The sequence below is a fragment of the Babylonia areolata genome, chromosome 13 (assembly GCF_041734735.1).
Source record: "Babylonia areolata isolate BAREFJ2019XMU chromosome 13, ASM4173473v1, whole genome shotgun sequence".
Taxonomy (NCBI): Eukaryota; Metazoa; Mollusca; class Gastropoda; order Neogastropoda; family Buccinidae; genus Babylonia; species Babylonia areolata.
The window spans coordinates 12085259-12107321 of record NC_134888.1 but is presented as its reverse complement, the minus strand read 5'-3'; the positions used below and the strand labels follow the sequence as shown (position 1 = coordinate 12107321).

General features: G+C 42.4%; 1 protein-coding gene across 2 annotated transcripts in view; it reads right to left on the bottom strand.

Annotated features, from left to right (window-relative positions):
* Positions 1–22063, bottom strand: part of LOC143289061 (glycerophosphodiester phosphodiesterase domain-containing protein 5-like) — an 89028-nt gene that overhangs the window by 61289 nt on the left and 5676 nt on the right. The window contains exons 2-4 of one of the 2 annotated variants that reach the window (XM_076597879.1): positions 16528–16732; positions 12546–12719; positions 1822–1925 (exon numbers count right to left, since the gene is read on the bottom strand). In XM_076597879.1, the coding sequence (XP_076453994.1) occupies positions 1822–1925; positions 12546–12677 (236 nt within the window). In that variant the 5' untranslated portion in view covers positions 12678–12719; positions 16528–16732. The remainder of the gene's footprint in view (positions 1–1821; positions 1926–12545; positions 12720–16527; positions 16733–22063) is intronic. The other variant, XM_076597880.1, reaches the window with a different exon arrangement.

The window sequence follows — 22063 nt, the reverse complement described above, 5'->3', positions numbered from 1 at the left end:
CGCTTAAACACATACTGAAATGCCTCCCATTCCAACACACTCAAACACATACTGAAATGCCTCCCATTCCAACACACTTAAACACATACTGAAATGCCTCCAATTCCAACACACTCAAACACATACTGAAATGCCTCCCTTTCCAACACACTCAAACACATACTGAAATGCCTCCCATTCCAACCTGTTCAGACACATGCTGAAATGCCTCCCATTCCAACACGCTTAAACACATACTAAAATGCCTCCCATTCCAACACGCTTAAACACATGCTGAAATGCCTCCCATTCCAACATGCTTAAACACATACTGAAATGCCTCCCATTCCAACACACTCAAACACATACTGAAATGCCTCCCTTTCCAACACACCCAGACACATAATTAAATGCCTCCCATTCCAACACGCTTAAACACATACTGAAATGCCTCCCATTCCAACACACTCAAACACATACTGAAATGCCTCCCATTCCAACACACTTAAACACATACTGAAATGCCTCCCATTCCAACACACTCAAACACATACTGAAATGCCTCCCATTCCAACACACTCAAACACATACTGAAATGCCTCCCTCTCCAACACACTCAGACACATATTGAAATGCCTCCCATTCCAACACGCTTAAACACATACTGAAATGCCTCCCATTCCAACATGCTTAAACACATACTGAAATGCCTCCCATTCCAACACACTCAAACACATACTGAAATGCCTCCCATTCCAACACGCTTAAACACATACTGAAATGCCTCCCATTCCAACACACTTAAACACATACTGAAATGCCTCCCATTCCAACACACTTAAACACATACTGAAATGCCTCCCTTTCCAACACACCCAGACACATACTGAAATGCCTCCCATTCCAACATGCTTAAATACATACTGAAATGCCTCCCATTCCAACACGCTTAAACACATACTGAAATGCCTCCCATTCCAACACACTTAAACACATACTGAAATGCCTCCCATTCCAACACGCTTAAACACATACTGAAATGCCTCCCATTCCAACACACTCAAACACATACTGAAATGCCTCCCATTCCAACACACTGAAACACATACTGAAATGCCTCCCATTCCAACATGCTTAAACACATACTGAAATGCCTCCCATTCCAACACACTCAGACACATATTGAAATGCCTCCCATTCTAACACGTTTAAACACATACTGAAATGCCTCCCATTCCAACACGCTTAAACACATACTGAAATGCCTCCCATTCCAACACACTTAAACACATACTGAAATGCCTCCCATTCCAACACACTTAAACACATACTGAAATACCTCCCATTCCAACACGCTTAAACACATACTAAAATGCCTCGCATTCCAACATGCTCAGACACATTTCAAACCCCTGCATAATCTGAATTAGGCAATCAATGGAAATTAATGTCACAAACTGTCCTGAAATAAGTGCATCAGTCTATAAATATCTACTCTGTAAACAAAAATGTGTGGGTATGTTATGCCTACAAGTTATAAATACAGGAGGTGAAAATTGTGACAAGTGTTTAAAGAAATAACATAATTCACTTCACTGGCAATTTTTGCTGAAAGTGTATTTCCCATTCAAGTGGATTCTCACTGCCCTCCAATACTTGTTACTTTTGATTGTGGTGGTGTGGTGCTGGACACATCACTTTCCCCACTTTCCTGGGATGGTTATTCCTACCGGCCACATCAACTAAACTAGGTTTTCACATTAAATCAAAATATAATTCATGTGTACATTAATGTAACTGTACAAGTGACAAACACACATTTGCATCAATCACACTCCTCACCATTCCATCTCATTGTAGCCTTCTTCACTGATCAGCCAGAAGTAAAAATAAAAGATGATGAACAGGAATATCAAGGTGAATAGGGTGAACCACAACATGTCTCTCTGAAACACACACACCAAGCCACTGTCAATTCCACATGCTAAAACAAACAAAAACTGTGAAAAAAAAGAGAATAAATAACATAAGAGAATGATTATGTTCAGGTGGCATGACTCAACATCTGTAAAGCTGTACCACATTTAGATGTGTCCTCATACTACAATTATTAGAACAATTTCAACTGTAAAAAGGCAGACGGAGTTTCTATTATCATTTGAATTATTTCATGCCATTTTCCAGATGACAAAGCCATGTGTACCTTGTAGTAACCATTCGTGTTTCACCTCACACTGTTCCTTCCTGTCACACAGACATCAAGTATCAACATGTCAGAGCTTATAAAAATTGTGTTACATTTTGCTTTTTGTCAAGGCAAGCCAAAGTCAGTTCCTACAAAATGGTAAGGTTTTTTTTTCCAATCAGCTACAATGGTCATTTTTACCATCTGATAATTGCAATATGTCCATCAGAAACAAGGAAGACAGGGTTTTCAAGTTTTCTCTATGTTGCTTGTGACATCCAACATTTCAACTATGGAACTGAAAGAAAAAACAAGAGCAGGGCAAAACTAAATATCCATTTCAAACTTTCTTATTATGACAGTCACCTACTAACTGACTTCCAATGGGGTTAATTCCACACTTGTTTCACTTTATTCAGTCTTGGTGTAATTCTTGACCAGTCCCTTTCTTTCAAACAGCACATATCAAACATCTGAAAAGTTGCATATCTGGAACTGCATAGGATCAGTTCTGTCCACCACTATCTCTCTACTGATGCTGCCAGAACACTTATGTGCACTTTTGTTCTCTCATGCATGGATTACTGCAATTCTCTTTCGGCCATCCTTCCGACATATCTGTAAGACAGACTTCAATGAATTCAGAATAATGCTGCCAGACTCATTTGCTGAGCTTCTAAATTTGACCATGTTTCTCCTGTCCCTCAGCCTCTCCACTGATTCCTGTTTCTGACTGAATAAACTACAAGCTATCCACTCAAACATTTTCTATCAGGGAGGCTGGACCAGGGAACCTTACTGAAGTGCTCTGTATCTATATTCCATCTCACCAGTTCCTCTTTTCTTGTGATACTCGACTTCTCAGGATACCTCACGTCAGAAATAAGACTATGGATGTAGATCTTCTTTTTGTTTTTATTGTATTGTATTGTATTGTATTGTATTTCTCTTTTTTGTCACAACAGATTTCTCTGTGTGAAATTCAGGCTGCTCTCCCCAGGGAGAGTGGATCGATACAATAAGAGTGCCACCATTTTTTTCCCCTGCCATTTTATTTGTTTTTCCTATCAAAGTGGATTTTTTCTACAGAATTTTGCCAGGGACAACCCTTTTGTTGCCATGGGATCTTTTGCATGCGCTAAGTGCAGGCTGGACATGGGACCTCGGTTTATCATCTAATCCGAATGACTAGCATCCAGACAACCACTGAAGGTCTAGCAGAGGGGAGAAAATATTGGTGACTTTTCCATGATTCGAACCAGTGCGCTCAGATTCTCTTGCTTCCTAGGGGGACGCATTACCTCTAGGCCGGGGGTTAGGGGGTGCACGGGAGGGGTAGTACCTCTAGAGGGGGGGCTTGTCACGCTCTTCCGGGAGTGGTTCGTCCTCTGTTGGTCCCCACCGGCACCCAGCTCTCACTTATGGGTCCTAGAAGCTGCTAGCATGCGGCAGCGCCCAACCCCCGGGCAATGGCTTTGACAGGCTGGCTAAACTCGGTGAGGGTAGCCGACGGGTCTCAAACCCTCGGTGAGTTAGGGCTTGTCTACCCAAAGCATGTGAAGACTGGATCCGGCGGACTCTGCGGAAGAAACCTTCATGGTTCAACGGAGAGGAAGGCGGTTGCAGCAGAGCACTGTGGAGTGCTGAGGGCAGGATGAGGCACATAGGACATCCTGGTCATCCACTGCATCCGTTTCCATCTCCAGTCGTCTTGACCTCGTCTTGCCACTGGATACAGACGGTCTCAGACAAGAGAGTGAGGTCAACGGTGCGCAACTCCTCCTCACTATAAACAAAGTCATCGCGCAAGTCATCAGTCATCCTTCATTCCATACCATCATTTTCCCCAAGCCCTGTGGCAACAGGCGAGCGATGAAGCGACAGGTGTGGGTACACTGGCAGTCGTAGCCGCGGACCTGCATACAGGTGGCTCAGGCCATAGGGTCGTTTTTCACCGACTGGAGCAGCAGTGGAGATCGGCAGCCCCCTGAGCGACTGAGCAGCCCTCTTCAGGACAGCACTGCTCACCTCCATAGCATGAGGAAGGGGCTAGAAAAGGTGCCCTAAACATTGCCTGCTCCACACCACCCTAGTCAGCATACCGCGGCTGACGGGGACCCTACTCAAGCGGTCGACACACAAAGGAAAGAAAGAAGAAAACAAGGAGCACCCCACTGACCACTGCCACATGGAACGTGCATACGCTTCTGGACAGAGGCAACTCAGACAGACCACAGAGACGCACAGCACTCTGTGAGCGAGGCACAGGCTACACCTTCTTTTGGAGTGGTTGCGGACCTGAAGAGAGACATGAGGCTGGAGTTGGCTTTGCAGTGAAGACAACCCTTGTTGGCAAGCTGGCTGGCCCCCCGATAGGAGTGAACGATCGCCTGATGACGATGAAACTCCCTTTATGCAACAGGAAGAAGTTTACCACCATTGTCAGCGCCTACGCGCCCACCATGACCAACCGCGATGAGATCAAGGACAAGTTCTACGAGGACCTGAACGCTGTCATCACCACTGTTCCCAACGCAGACAAGCTCATCATTCTTGGTGAATTTAACGCGAGAGTTGGCTGTGACAGCACCTCCTGGGAAGGCGTGATTGGGAAGCATGGGGCTGGCAACTGTAACAGCAATGGTCAACTACTTCTCCAGACGAGTGCCGAGCACGACCTTCTTATCACAAACACCGTCTTCTGCCTCCCTACCCATAACAGGACGTCATGGATGCATCCTCGCTCTGGGCATTGGCATCTCATCGACTTTGTCATCGTCAGGAAGAGGGACAGGCAGAACATACGAGTCACGAGGGCCAAGTGCGACGCCGAGTGCTGGACAGACCACCGCCTTATCGTCTCCAAACTCAACTTCCACATCCAGCCCAAAAGACGGTCTCAGGGCATGAAAGCACCCAAACGCCTGAATGTCAACAAGCTGGAGCTAGGCAACATCAAGCAGAGCTTTGCTGACACCCTGGAGGAATGCCTTGAGTCCACCGTGCTGGACAACCAGAATGTGGAGGCAGCATGGGGCGCACTGCATGAGACGGTGTACAACACTGCCATTAAGTGCCTGGGGCCTTCTGCCAGGAAGCACAGACTGGTTTGATGAGAACTGCACTGAGATCAAGCAGCTGCTGGAAGACAAATGCCAAGCCTACAGATCCCACATTGAAGATCCCAAGTCACAGTCAAAAAAAGACATACTGAAGAGCGCACGCAGCACCATCCAGCTGAAGCTGCGGCAGATGCAGGATTCCTGGTTGAGCAACAAAGCTGATGAGATCCAGGGCTTTCCAGACAGGAATGATATGAAGAACTTCTATAATGGCATGAAAGAAGTCTATGGTCCCACCACCTCCGGATCTGCTCCTCTCCTCAGTGCTGATGGTTCTACCCTAATCACTGACAAGGACGGGATCCTTGAGAGATGGGCTGAACACTTTGACAGTGTACTGAACCGCCCTTCCACCATCAATGATGAAGCCATCGACCGACTCCCCCAGGTGCCAGTCAGTGAGTCATTGGATGCCATTCCAACTTTGGAGGAGACCCAGAAAGCTATCCGTCTGCTATCCAATGGCAAAGCCCCTGGCTCAGACTCCATTCCAGCTGAGGTCTACAAAGAAGGTGGTATGGCGCTCACTGAGAAGCTTCATCAGCTGTTCCAGCTCATCTGGCAGCATGAGGCAGTTCCACAGGACTTCAAAGATGCTTCCATCATACACCTGTACAAGTGCAAAGGAAATCATCAGGCCTGTGACAACCATCGTGGAATATCCCTGCTGTCCGTCGCAGGCAAGACTCTGGCCAGAGTGCTACTCAACCGTCTCATAGCGCACCTTGAGCAAGGTCTCCTACCAGAGAGCCAGTGTGGCTTCCGGAAAGAACGCGGGACTATCGACATGGTGTTTGCTGCCAGGCAGCTCCAGGAGAAGTGTCAGGAACAGAACGCCAACCTTTACTCCACCTATGTCGATCTGACCAAGGCCTTCGATACTGTTAGCAGAGATGGCCTTTGGAGAATCATGGCAAAGTACGGATGTCCCAGAAAGTTCATCACCATCATACGGCAACTACACGATGGGATGCTGGCCCGAGTCCAAGACAACGGAGAGACTTCAGAACCATTCCCTGTCTCCAACGGAGTCAAGCAAAGGTGTGTTCTTGCCCCCACCCTGTTCAGTCTCATGTTTTCAGCCATGCTGACAGATGCCTTCAGAGATGCTGACATAGGCATTGGCATCAGGTACCGCACAGATGGCTCACTCTTCAACCTCAGGAGGCTTCAAGCAAAAACCAAGGTGAGGACAGACACCGTCAACGACTTCCTGTTTGCTGATGACAGCGCTCTCAATGCTGCCTCCGAAGCTGACATGCAACACAGCGTCAACAAGTTCTCTGCTGCCTGTGACAACTTTGGCCTCACAATCAGCACAAAGTAGACTGAGGGGTGATGCACCAGCCAGTTCCAGGAAAGCCTTACATTGAACCAAACATCTTCATCAATGGGCAACGACTGAATGCAGTGGCCAAGTTCACACACCTGGGCAGTACACTCTCTAGCACAGCTGTCATCGACAATGAGGTGAATGCCAGACTCGCCAAAGCCAGCGCTGCCTTCGGCAGACTCAATAAGAACGTTTGGAACAGGAGAGGCATCACCCTGGAGACGAAGCTCAAAGTATACATGGCCATAGTTCTCACCACACTGCTCTATAGATGTGAATCATGGATGGTCTACAAACGCCATGCCAAAAAGCTGAACCACTTCCACACCACCAGCCTCAGAAAACTTTTCGGCACAAAGTGGCAAGAGAAGATCCCTGACACAGAGGTGCTCACTTGCGCAAACTTGCCCAGCATCTACACCATCTTGATGCAGGCCCAGCTGCGCTGGGCAGGCCATGTAGTTCGCATGCCAGACCACCGGCTCCCCAAGAAACTGCTGTATGGTGAACTCCAACATGGCAAGCGCTTCCATGGAGGCCAAAAGAAGCGCTTCAAAGACACTCTGAAAGCTTCTCTGAAGGCCTTCGACATCAGCCACGACACATGGGAGCTGAATGCAATGGACAGACCAAAGTGGCGTTCAGCTGTCCACAAAGGCGCCAAATCCTGTGAGGCCAACAGAATCGCTGCAGCAGAGCAACGCAGACAGGCCATGAAAAGCAGTGCCAGCAAGTCCCCGACAGACGCCACCATCCCCTGTCCACACTGCGTCAGAACCTTCCGGGCGCGGATTGGCCTGACCAGTTATCTGCGCACCCACAGAGCCCAACCGCCCCCCCCCCCCCCCCCACCGTGTGCTGAGGGAGGCGTGTACGTGTGCTGAGGGAGGCGTATATATGTATGTTAATATGCATATATATATACATGGCTGAGTAAATAAACAGAACAGTCATACACATAAAATGTTACATGTCTGTGTAAGTGTATGTGCGTGTGACTGAAACCTGACTGAATAACACAGGAAACAAATGATGAGTGCCCAATGGCAGCTGTCAGTCAGCTCTATCCAGGTAGGCAGCCTGTTGTGACAAATGACTCTGTTTCCAAAGCGATTATTTTGGTCTCTGACTGAAGATAGGTGCAATACATGTACATTCAAGATGGCACCGACCAATGGCAACATGGGGATAGCTGTCCTGTTTATTTTGTGTCTAATTCTGTTTATGTGTGTTAGGGAAACAGCTGCAATCTTACAATATGATCGTGACACACTGCTGCATGTTAGGGAACAGGTAGGCGAGTCCAGTGTGCTGAGATCTCACTTCGATTCACTATATCATGATATTCAATCATCAACCATGAACACTGACCGGTCAACACGCAAGGCTCAGCCTGTGAGGAAACACAGAAAGCGAGGTGGGGCCCTTTCAAGGTTACGCCAACGATGTTTTCACCCTGCTCTACCCAGTATGTTCCTACCAAACATTAGATCTCTACCCAACAAAACTGATGAACTTACATGTAACATTCTGACGAGGAGGGACTAAAAAGAGTGCTCTGTGTTTTGTTTTACTGAAACATGGCTTAACCCGGACATCCCTGACAGCACCGTTCAACCACCAGGCTTCACTGCACACAGAGCTGACTGCACTGCTGACTCAGGCAAGCAAAGGGGCAGCGGTGTGTGTTTTCTCATGAAGATGCGCTGGTGCTCCGATGTCAAAGTGCTATCGCGTGCCTGCTTTCCTGACGTGGAGTTCCTAACCATCCAGTGCCAATCCTTCTACTTCCCACGTGAAATTCCCTCAGTGACGCTGATCACTGTGTACATCCATCCCACAGCGAACCTCTCCGCCACACTTGGTCTGTTAGCAGACGAAATTAACAAGTGCGAGAACAGTTGGCCCGACTCCACTGTCATTGTTGCTGGTGATTTCAACGAAGCCAGCCTCAAGAAAGAAATGCTAAAGCTGTACCAGCAAATGGACTGTCCAACACGTGGTGACAAGACCTTGGACCACTGCTACACCTCCATCAAGAAGGCGTACCACACGATCCGCCGTGTACCTTTGGGACAGTCCGATCAGAGCATGATGTATCTGGTGCCGGAGTAAAAACAAAAACTAAAAGCCGAAAAACCAGTCATGAAAACTGTCAAACAATGGTCGGCCCCTGCCTTAGAGACCTTGCAAGACTGTTTTGAGTGAACAGACTGGAGTATTTTTAAAGACTCTGCAGGGAACTTAGATGAATATACCGACACAGTGTGCGATTACATTTCTTTCTGTGAAAGTGTGTGTATTCGATCAAAAAATATCAAAATATTTTCAAACAACAAAATATTGTGTAATGGGGCTGTTAGGCAAAAACTAAAAAGGGAGAAGCGTTTCATGAAACTGATGATAAAATAGTCCACAATAAGGCAAAAAGAAGTGTTGAAAAATGTATTAAGAAGGCAAAGTTTTTATATAGGAAACATCTAGAAGAACATTTGTCAAACAACTGCAGGAATGTGTGGACCAGACTGCAGAACATCACTAATTACAAAATGACCCACCAGACAGTCAACATCACTGACAGAACTCTTCCAGACAAACTGAACACATTCTACTCCAGGTTTGACAAACCACTGTCAACTTCCGTCGTGGTTGTACCCAACATCACTCCCACTCCCCCTTTCTTAGTCCAAGAGAATGAAGTCAGACGCCACTTCAGTCATCTGAAAATAAGAAAAGCCGCTGGCCCTGACAACATCTCACCAGGCCTTTTGAGGAAGTGTGCAGTCCAACTATCTTGTGTCTTCACTGACATATTTAACATGTCCCTTCAGTCATGCGTGGTACCACACTGCTTTAAGAAATCTACAATCATTCCTGTTCCAAAGAAAGCACAGCCAAGTTGTCTTAATGATTATCATTCCATAGCCTTAACATCAGTCGTCATGAAAACACCTGAATGCTTGATTCTACAATTCCTAAAAACTTGCATTCCTCCATCTTTTGATCCCTTTCAGTTTGCCTACAGAGCCAACAGATCAGTTGAAGATGCCATTTAGCACAGGTTTCTACCAAGTTCTCAGACATCTCGAAAAACTTTTTCATTGACAACAGCTCTGCGTTCAACACAATATTACCATCAAAACTATATTTTAAATTGAAAGACCTCTCGTTGCCTGAATCAATTTGTGCATGGATCCTAGATTTTCTAAGATGCAGACCGCAAGTTGTTAAAGTTGGTGACCTCACCTCCTCCACATGTATTCTCAACATAGGCGTTTCACAGGGATGTGCTCTATCCCCACTGTTGTACTCACTATTCACACATGACTGTGCAACTCGTAATGAATGTAACACCATGGCCAAGTTTGCCGACGATACTACTCTAGAAGGGCTGATTACAAACAGTGATGAGTCAAAATATAGGGAAGAAGCACTAGAACTTGTCAGCTGGTGTGATCAAAACAACTTAGAACTCAACGTATCAAAAACAAAAGAATTAATTTTAGATTTCAGGAAGACCAGATCTGACCCCTCACCACTTGTCATTAGAGACCAGCAAGTAGAGATCATCAGTGAATTTAAATTTCTCAGACTGATCATTTCCAACGATTTGAAATGGGAGAAAAATACGGAAAAAATTGTTAAGAAAGCACAACAGTGCCTGTATTTCTTCGGCGCCTCAAAAAGTTCGGAATTAGAAAAGAATTCATGGTTGATTTCTACCGAGCAGTCATTGAAAGCGTGTTAACCTTCGCTATTACTGTTTGGTACGGAAACATTTCCAAGGCAGAAGTCGCAGCCCTGAACAGAATCGTAAAAACTGCCACCAAGATTACCGGGGCTGATCTACATTCTCTAGATGACATATATTATAAGCGGCTACTCAAAAAAGCAAAATCAATCAGCCAGGATGAATCACATCCAGCTTTTGGCATTTTCGAGATGCTCCCCTCTGGTCGACGGTACAGAAGTATAAGGATGAAAACCAATCACTTTGCCAATAGCTTTTTCCCGAAAGCAGTCAATGCCATGTCTCTCAAACAAATCCAGTATAGCTAGAATTGTGCAATCAACAACCATCTACCTGAAGATCTTGTCATCAGCCTCATCCACATGAAATATGCGGCTTCTTTTCAAACGTGTGTGTGTGTGTGTGTGTGTGTGTGTGTGTGTGTGTGTGCAGTGTGCGCACGTGTGAGTATGCACAAGATTTTATATTGATATGCACTTGTATCTATCCTAATTTCTACTGTATATTTGTGTATGATTTTCGATTTATGTTCGTACCTTGTTATGTACTGTCCCCTCCCCAATATTCCTTGTGACCCCAGTACACTTGGTCATAAAGACATTCTATTCTATACATATCATCATCATCACCATTTTTTTTTTTATTATACATATCCATTGTGCTTATGTGTGTATATAGTTTGCTAGTTCCATTTTGGTGTGTACACAAAACATTGATGTGATGTATTATGAATAAAACCATGTGATTTGTAAAGCTCCCAGAGCAGGTTCCTGGATAGTGTGTTATGCAAGCGTCCATGCTCAGCAGCATGTATCACAAGTGAGTCTTGAAGGCCATGCTTCTCTTGTTTTATAGGTGTTGAAAAAACAGGAAACAGCTACATGTTGCAGCTTGCCTGAGGCAATGGCAACATCTCCTTTCGAACTTTGAATAATTTCTTAAATAATCGAAATACACCAAAATAACATGATTTAAACTTTATCATCATCTTGAATACCATAACTGATTTATGATGCTGAAAAACCATGTTTAAATATCAGTTTTTGACCTGCATTGGCAGGTGTGCTTTTGCACTGTAACATAGTGTAAGTCACTTACTCTGGACATGAAAATGCATGGTTTGAATATACTGTTATGCTCCCCCACACCCTTTTGGTTTATTCCAAAGTTTTATAATACTAAATACAGAACACATTTTAGTTGTTTTTTAACTGGATAAAGTGTGTAGCAAAAGTGTGTCTTGAAGGCCATGCTTCTCTTGTTTTTTTAGATTTTGAAGAAAAGCCTTTGATGTAATCAATTACTCTTTGTGACTATATCAATTAGAAGCTATATAAATTACTATCAGAATATATACTTTCCTTTTATAATCTTTTCTTTCCAACAGGAACCAGAAACAGTAACAAAAATCAAACCTCAAAATTTACATCTATCAAACATGGAGTACCACAAAGATCTATCTGACTATTAGTGCCAATTTTATTGTCTACTTAGTACTTATGTTAACGACTTACATTGTTTCATGAAATGTAAATGTGAAATGTTTGCAGACGATACATCCATATATTCAAGCAATTCAGATGCCTGTAAACTAACTAATTAACTTCAAGATAATTTTCTAAGACTTAATTGTTGGACACAACTGAATCAGGTGTCTTTAAATGCACAGAAAATAAAGCTCATGTAAGTATGTGCATGGCGGGAAAGACAAAGGATGAAACATAACTTCAGTATTCTTAGGCATAAATAAAATTGATGAGATAGACTCATGCAAGAGTCTGGGTGTCTCTATTGACAACGATCTATCTTGGTCTGATCATAATTATAAGAAGTACTTCAGCAAACATTTTTTAATCAAAATACTTCAGTTGCCTTGCCTTGCCTTGCCTTTCACCCTAAACTCCTGTTAACAGGTAAATGATCAATACATATTATCAGAGTGGAAAGCCTCCATGTCTTGTTTCTAATCACTGTTACCACATCCAAACCATCTCAATCCACTGTTACCAAATTCTAACCATCTGTATAACAAGAAATAGAAGTAATATACTTGGCTCTTACATCCCTCTTCTTCCGACAACCTTTTTTCCAATGAAAGGAAAATAAAAATTTTGCAATATGTATATATATCATAAAGAGACGAGTTGAGGACAAAAGCAATCCTTCCAACATTACCTTTCTGTTGTCTCGAGTGGACTGCTGATAGCGGTGCCATCGACAGCCCAGCAGTCCCGTCATGCAGACCAGGCAGTAGTTGTGTCGGTAATACTGGAACTTGGCATGCGAGACAGTCATCTTGCCCTTCATTGTATTTCTTTCAGTATTGTCACAATCCTCTTTTCTGCTACCCTGAGAACAGTATCAAACAATGTGCTATTAAACTGTCATTTGTGATGAATTTCTGACATGAAAACCTCAGAATTACTGAAACTATCATCTAACTTCAGTCATAAAACTGACTAGTATAAAGCAAAGATCAAGGTAGAGAATCTTGTCTGAGGTCTAACAAAGACTACACTGGCTCAACTGCAAGGACACTGAGTGACAGATAAAAAGAACATCTGAGCACTGACAGAGCCTCCATAACCGCTGCTGGCGACTACTGCAAAGACAATGGAAACAAAATCTGCTGTGAAAACATGACTGTCTTGACCACAGAAGCCAACACCGCCACATGCATTGAAGATCAAGCAGTAGTACTCACCCCTAAATGAAGAAGCTAGATACAATCTCCAGCATTTGTCAACTAATGCTCACACCACCTGCCCAAAGATGTGACACAGCACCCACCTCCAAATGTGACACACCTGCCTCGAGATATGACACACCACCACCATCATTTTGTCTAAAGTAAGACTTCAAGCTTCAGACTGCCAACAACAAAGGCACTCCTGGAGATAAAAGTGTTTTCTTTTTCTTTTTTCTGAATGGAAGAATCAGAAAACAACTGCCGTGCCTTGTTAAAAGAGCCTACTTTTTATGGAGTCAACTCTTGGCCCAAACCTCCCATACAATCTGTGGCCAGTTTCCCACCTTGCCTTCTCCATGTGTTGAATGACATGCTGTGTAGCTCTGATGCTGGAGACTTCACTCTTCGTATTTGACTTATCTGCTTTGGAGACTCTCTCATGAGGCTGACATCACAGAACAGAACCATCACAGAAAGTTAATTATTTTTATCTTATTAGCCTGACAGACTTCAACACATCATGGTCAATCAAACTCAGCCTCGTAAAGCACCGCTAACTTGTGGCATTCCACAAGGATCAGTCCTGGGACCAATACTGTTTAATTCTATACACACAACTGGGCAAGCTGATACAGCACCAGTATAAAAACTCACTGTCAGCTCTTCGCTAATGACACAAGATTGTATAACTCATTCATGCCATCTTGAAAAGCAGCACAGTCTGCCATCCACAATGATGAAAACTATTGTGATAGCATTAAAACAGTGGATGGATGATAACAAACTGAAGATAAATGATTATAAAACTGAGTTTATTGTCTGTGGACGAGCTCTCCAGCTGTCTAAAGTACTGGTGGATGCTGTATATATCTGAAGTTGTTCAGTCTGTGACAGATTTATGAATCATTATTGACAAGAATCTTCACATGACTATGTCAGTGCAGAAGTGGATTTTGTTGCTGTTATTTCCAGATATGTTCTCTGTCCAAGCTTCCCTCTCTCTTGACCACACAGGCAGCAAATTTGATTGCTGTCACCCTTGTATTATCAAGGATTGACCACTGAAACTGCTTGGGGGTCTTCCTGAGAAGGATATAGGAGATTTGCAAATGGCTCAGAACACTGATGCCAGAACTATCTCTCCATATGAGAAAACAGACCATGTTATCATGATACAGATTCCCAACAGTTTCAGTTTCAGTAGCTCAAGGAGGCGTCACTGCGTTCGGACAAATCCATATACGCTACACCACATCTGCCAAGCAGATGCCTGACCAGCAGCGTAACCCAACGCGCTTAGTCAGGCCTTGAGGAAAAAAAAAAAGGTGAATAAATAACAGATAAGTTTACACACATAAATAAATAAATAAATAATAACTATAATGTAAAAAAAAAAAAAAAAAAAAAGGTAGTAATAATAATAATAAAAAATAAATATATAAATAAAAAGATTCCCAATATCTCTGTGAACTGTCAAACAAACCAGCTGACAACTTCCCTCAGCTTACCATTCCTGATTGAAGATTCTGAGTTCATCAGCTTAAAAAAAAAAAAAAGAAGCATTTTGGCTTCAAAGTCCTTCTCAAATGCCACCCTCTTCCTCTGCAATACGCTTCCACATCTTAGAGAGCATGATATATTAAAGTCACATCCACAGTTAAAAACTTGTTTTCATGCATGTGACTGTACTGCTACATTTTTTTTTTCAATTTTGTGACGACTTTGCTGCTGCACAATGCATAAATCTGTCATATTTGAAAAATCTCTTCTCTGGACAATTTTTCAAACTCTACTGCATTAAAAAAAAAAAAAAAATTGTCATATTTGAAATATCTGTTCTCTGAACAATTTTTCACACTCTACAGTCTACTGCATTTTATTTTTTTTTTTTTTATAACAAGGTTTAATTGTTTGTTTCATGATTTTTATACACTTTAAGCATGTATTCCAAGGATTAAATGCCCCACAAGCCACAATGGTCATTGTCATCATCACATTATGCAATGTGACTGACACAATATATCAATTTCCATTTATGTATATAATAACCTTACATAGAATAATACTGAAACATTGTACATAAAAGATTTCATAATCATGATTACATTCAATTTCAAGGTGTAAATTCATACTCTCGAAGATAATAATAAAACCATATCATGAAAATCCTTGAAAAAAACAAAAACAAACACAAACACACACACATAGAACACGCGAAGAAACATGAGCAGGAAAAGTTGTTTTTCATGATTTATTTTCTAAATTTAGATAAAATAACAACATCAAAACCAGTCTTAACTCCAAAAAAACACAGCCCCTCTTCTTCTTTTCAATATATACACACATTACTCTATTGTCTAATAATATACAAAAATACCAAACGCATCTTTTCAACTGAAATGTAAAGCAGAGAAATAATTTAAAGGAGAGAAATACATTTCACAAAGAGATTTTTTTTAACTAATGCCAGAAATAGATTCAATTAAACAGTTACTCTTCTACCGCAACCCAACAATGGCATGAAATATCATTTATTGTTACACTGTAAGTACGGTATATTTCTATAATAAAAAAATATATATATTAAAAAGTACCATCAAAAACTTCAGTTCATGTGAATCTGATTTGGAATGATATTCCATTAAGGTATTTGTGAATCTGGAATGTTTACTATCAGTGGTCAGACAGCAATCTATGGCAAAATATAAGCGAACAAACATTTATGCTCCTTACCTGTTTCACACATTGAGCTAGCATTCTTTTTCTTTCTTTCTTTTGTTTGTTTTTGTTGTTGTTTGTTACTGTATGAAGCCAACATAAAATGAGCCAGATACAAAACAGTATAAAGCTACACAGTGAAAACTATTTTCTTGACAAAGGCAACAATGCAATAGCACTAACAGAAAGCAGCAGTGCAAGACCACTTCATCATGCAGACACTGTGAAGCTGACCTCTGGTTACCGTCCCCAGGCAACACAAGGAGCCCCACTACACCCACTAAGATATATGTATATGTTTATATGACTACACCATCACCAAGCTCACCTCCCAGTGAAGGGCAGTCAAGTCCCAGTGCTGTGATGTGCTTTCCTTCCCCCCCCCCACCCCCCCCCCCCACACACACACTCTCTCTCTCTCTCTCTCCTACTCTGTCTTTCCTTTCTAGTTTCTACTCTCTGTGTGTGTGCCCTGTCTTTCCTACTTCCTCTCTCCTGTCTTTCTTTCCTACTCTCTCTCTCTTTCTCTCTCTGCTCCTGCTCTGTCTTTCCTTCCTCCTCCTCTCTCTCTGCTCTGTCTTTCTATTCTCTCTCTCTCTCTCTCTCTCTCTCTCTCTCTCTGTGCACTGTCTTTCCTTCCTCCCTCACTCTTTCTCTCTGCACCTTCCTTCCTTGCCACTCAAGCAACTCTACAGCCAGGGCATGGCAAGGTCAAGTGTCCCCTGTGATGAGAGTCAGGTTGAGTCAAACCTGTGATGTGTGAGTGGGGGTGGGATGAGCGGAGGCTGGCTGATGGCTGGACAGTGTATGTTGGTCAGGTGGTTTAGAGGTGCTGCTGGCTAAGCTTCACTGGACAGCTGTGTACTGGCAGCAGCAGCATCTCAGGTCTCTACATCAACTCTTGGATATGTCAGACTGATGGGGTTTTGTCTTCCTCAGACTCTTTGATTTTTATCTGTAACAAAGATTATCCTGACACTGGATTTCCAAAGTGGAAAGAAAAACAGGAACACACAGAGAGAGAGAGAGAGAGAGAGAGAGAGAGAGAGAGAGAGAAACAGAGACAGAGACAGAGACAGAGAGAGAAACAGAGACAGAGAAACAGAGACAGAGAGATGCACAAATGTAACAAAAGTAAGTGGATGAGGAATTCATACAAATATGCCCAGTCAAATGAACTGAATATACAAGAAGAAAAGGAACTGAAAAGACCTGTAACAAAACTGGGACAGAGAGATTACTGCCAGGGGCTGGGATTGCAAGGAAGAGAAATACAGAATCAGCTATGAACTCTTATGGTTATGACATGCCCTTTCCCTTTCCTAATACTGAGAAAGAGAGGGAAGTGAGCGAGTGAGTGAGTGAGTAAGTGTGTGTGTGTATGTGTGTGTGAGAGAGAGAGAGAGGGAGGGAGAGAGAGAGAGAGAGAGAGGGAGGGAATATTCTTGTCAATATCCAGATTTGAACATGCATGTAAAATGCACACACAATGTGAGGTCAGTTTCAGTTTCAGTAGCTCAAGGAGGCGTCACTGCGTTCGGACAAATCCATATACGCTACACCACATCTGCCAAGCAGATGCCTGACCAGCAGTGTAACCCAACGCGCTTAGTCAGGCCTTGAGGTCAGTGATACGCTGATTCTTGTTGCTTACAGTCCAGCTGACCGCACAGGGCCATATCAGGACTGTCAAACCATACAAATGATTGACCACGTCAACATAAAACTGTCACATCTACAAGAAAAACACAAAGACAACCCCACAAAAGCACAGTTCATGACACAGTATCCTAACCATTTAGCTCCTTAGGGCAAATAAGACTAGGCCATGCTGAGGACGCCAGCCATTCCGCTTAATTTATCATACCCAGATTGCAAAAAATCATTTAAAAAAAAGGAAAAAAATACTTCAAAGACAAACAAAAAATATGTTTAAAAAAGGCCATATAGGCAAATAGTACTGCAAAATGGGCAGCTAGTGTCCATCCCAGTGTTTACAATCTCACTACGTAATCGCCAGTGCAAAACAGCATAGACAGTACAGACTACAGAAAAGAGAAAAAAGTTTCAAGACTGGCTTGAAAAAAGAAAGGGGAATGGACTTGGGAGGCCAAAAAAGGAGACAACAATGAAGATACAAAAAAAGGCAGAAACAAAGAGAGTGACAGAAAAGAGGAAATTTCAAGCACAGAATTTCCAGAAGGCGGGGATGAAGTTTATACTGAAAGACCCCCGGCATCCCCACCAGGGACAATGAATTGGTACGCCGTTCATCAAAATGTTGAGGTTATGGCTGTGTTCACATGACATGGAATTTCAACTGAAAATGACCAAACAAGAGGATATTTGTCAGCTGGAAATAAAGATCCCTGTGACCTTCCTAACTTTGAACTCTACCTATCCAACAATTAGACCCAAGAGCCAATGAGGACTTCCTTTCAGCATCTGATAGATGGACTGCTTCAAGACTCCGTTTGTTGTATAAACTCCCTGTCCATTCAGCAACAGATTCCACCCACATCTGACCAGAAGACACTGCTTGTGGTCAGTGAGCCAAACTTATGATCTGTTAAGGAATGTGGATGTGCAATATGATCCTTGACAAAAGACAGTCACACTCAAAGCCAGTCTTCTCTCCCATCCGAAGGAAGTACAGAAAAACAACCTTCAATGACTGGACCAATGTCTGTCACACAAGAAGGCAAATGTACACACTTGTCAGTATTCTGTCACTATTCATCAGCTCTATCTTAAAATCAACCCATTCAACCCTAGATCACTAGGTTTCCCTGCCATATTGATGCATAAAAATGCAGAAAACATATTGAAGTCAATCAGTTTGTCCACCAACTTGAAACACGTGGACTCAGCTGGAAATGCTGTAGAAGTTAGTTCCCATTGCATGTTTTTGCATATGTAGGAAAATAGAAACTGTTTTAATGAAACAAATTTTGACGCCCTACTAGCACTGCTCAGGTGCAGGGTTCAATGAGCTGAAATGCGGTCTACAATAACTACAAGCACTGATACATGCAAAATGAACAAAACATGATACATAAAATAATTACAGAGAGAGAGCAGAGTAGGCATTCTTCAATCTTGGAAGACTGTAGTCATAGAGGTGCTCTGGGTTCTGGTAAAGCAACACTTGTGGCTTGACAGGCCTATTCAGGAATGGCAGTCTCTCCCACACTTTGCGCAGTCTTACCCTGACCTGTCTGTCGGACTTTGCCCCTTCCTTCTTTGCCGTTTCACCTCTGGGCAAGTGAGGCAAGTGTCTCTTCAAACTTTAAAAGGCCTTTCTGCACGGTCTGAGAGGATGATGGTTCCGAAGCTACAGCTTTCCACCTTTCTGGGTTGATGCCCAGGGTCTTCAGGTCTCTTTTGCAGACATCTTTGTTGCATAGTTGGGGTCTGGCTGCTGGGCACTTTCCCTGGGCCAGCTCTCCATACAGGAGGTCTCTGGGTATTTGACCGTCATCCATTTATCCATTTGCACTACCTGTCCGACCCAGCACATGCACCTCTGCTGCAGGAGGGAGTGCATGCTGCGGATCCAAGCCCTCTTGAAACAGTTTTGTTGGAGACTTTGTCCTGCCAGATGTTCAGGATGTACTGGAGGCAGTGCATGTGGAAGGCGTTGAGCTTCTGTTCCTGTCTAACTCGCAGTGTCTAGGTTTCACTGCCATACAGAAGGGTGCTCACAACATATGCTTTGTAGACCTGGACCTTGGTGTGTTCTGTCAGCTTGCTGTTCTTCCAAATTCTTTTTGTCAGTGTGAACATGGTAGTAGCAGCTTTGCTAATAATATGTTTGCTTAGCTCAGAGCCAGATCTTCCACACACATATATATTCATAATATATACATGTATATATAAAACCTATCAACTCTAATCCTTAACAATCAGAAATGAAAGTAAGTAACTTATATTCCCATTGTTTTGTCATCAGATTTGTTTCAAAGCAGGCAGAAACAACTGAACACTGAACCATTCAATGGCCATGCAGCAATTTACAAGTTGTAACTGCTGCTCTTGTCAGACTGTAATACCATATTTCAAGTCAATGACAGTAATTTTTAAGCCCAGCAACAACCCAAATAATACCACAAATGATGCTATAAACAACACCAACAACAGCATTAATAAGAATAAAAACAATTGTAGCCAAGCGCTCAGCTTCAGATAGCACTCATAGGATACAGATACTGCTTCACGCACAAGCTGTATAGCAGATGGCATTTTCGCAACTAACCTGCCGGTTTTCAACAACTCGCACAGAATGTGTGACGCCATTCCCGATTTGATGCAAAGCCCATTCTAAACCTATTCTCTAAACATCTATCAAATCCAGTCTCTGTATCGTTCACTGCAATATTATATTTGTTGTGCTTACACACACACTTTAATGAGTTAGAAGCACCCTTGATTTCAATTTAATCGTTCGTCAGTCTAAAGATTTCAACTGACACTAAGCTTACGTCATTTTGTCCTTCTCACCACACACTCACTCCTCGACCAGTGTCATGGTACGCTATTGGCTGAGCTGGAATCTGTGTTTCTGCTCCACCATATATAATTAATATCTCTTTTGTTGGATCACTAAACTACAAGTATTATACACTGGCAGAATCATCGCAATTCCATCTTTAAATCTATTCCATTTATGTTGGTCCATGTTAAAATGATTTAACGCAGTTTGTAATTTTCGGCGATGAGCTCGCTAAAACTGATCTGTTCAGGTGACTTAAATTAATATTATAAATTCATCATAAATAATCAACACTTCATTTATACTCATTAGCATCTTGGCCATTCTCTTGATTGCTCCCTTTATGTTCTATCTAATCATCCTATAAATGTTCACCACTGTCTTCTCCTTCAAATTTATGCTTCAATTCTCTCTGAGCATCAGCTAAAGAAAGAAATCTTGGTTGATCGCATGTCTTGAGCACAGCGTCAGTCTGACATTTTGATGAGCGAGCGAGGAGAGAAGTCAGGCAAACACTTGGACAGTGACCCAACCAAAACATTCAAATAAAGGACTGCTTCATGACGTAGATGGGGTTTCTAGCTATGAATAGAATCTAGAAAGATTCCTCAAGCTAAAGCTACCACTGTTTTTGTCAACAAAGTGAATGCAAATCAGGGAAAACTCAGAATATTTCGATGACGAGTTATCTCGTCATTGTGGCAGCGAAGCATACATGCTTGCTATGACGAGTTATCTCGTCATATAGGCAGCCTAGGGGTTAATATCAGTTATTGGTTAAAACCATTTGATATGTATCACAGTTTGTTAATTATAATTTAGTTATGTCCTCTCCTATAACGCTTACTCCAGTATAGTGCTACATGATAAACTGATTCATTTGAGTCACTTTAACACAGTATAAGCTTTACCTAATTTATACTGTCAGTGTATTTTCACTAAATCAGCTTAGCTTTAATCACTTTAACTGCACTATTTAAATGTATTAGAAATGTCATTTGATGTCAGCATTTGGCCTTCACACATATGCATTATCTTATGTTGTTGATTATCCCAAACCGAGTGGTAGTCTGTCCATGCAATATGTATACATGTGCTTTGCTATTCACTTGTGCTGACATGTTGTGCTTAATGACATCTGTTCACTTGTGTCTGTTCAGGCACTGTTTTATCTCTTCTTCTTCTCTTTTATGTTTCATAACTATTGTAAATAAAACAATAGAAAACCCTTTTGTGACTGGTCTCAATATGTTCCTGGCCTGCGCAGGGATTCTTGTCCATCCTTTAATTCAGTAAATCATCATTCAGTTAGTTCTTTTGTACCGTACCCTTTCATTATAAATAAACCACTCAGGACACGGCTACACAATGATAATAACAACGTTAACAGGTCTCATGTCAGCTCTCAACAACAATCTTCTTTCATGCTGGCACCAGAGGCAGTCTGTGGCTACTGATGTATTGTATAGATGCACTGGTGTTTTTTTAAGAGAAAGAGGGGAACTACTAAAATGGCAATCATGATAATGATGTTGATGTTAGTGAAGATGTTGACGGTGATGGCACAGTATCAGTTTTTTAAAAATTTGTGCATGTGCATGTGTGTGTGTGTGTGTGTGTGTGTTTCCTTTTGTCTGCTTGTTTCATCGATAGGTTGGTTTGTTTTCCTTCTTTGACTCTTTTCTTAAAATTAAATCTTTATGTTCTTAAAGTCTCCTCTGAAACTGAGAATCTACTTTCAGTGCAATGTTGCATGCAAAATGATGCTAACACAAAGAGATGAACAGATGAACA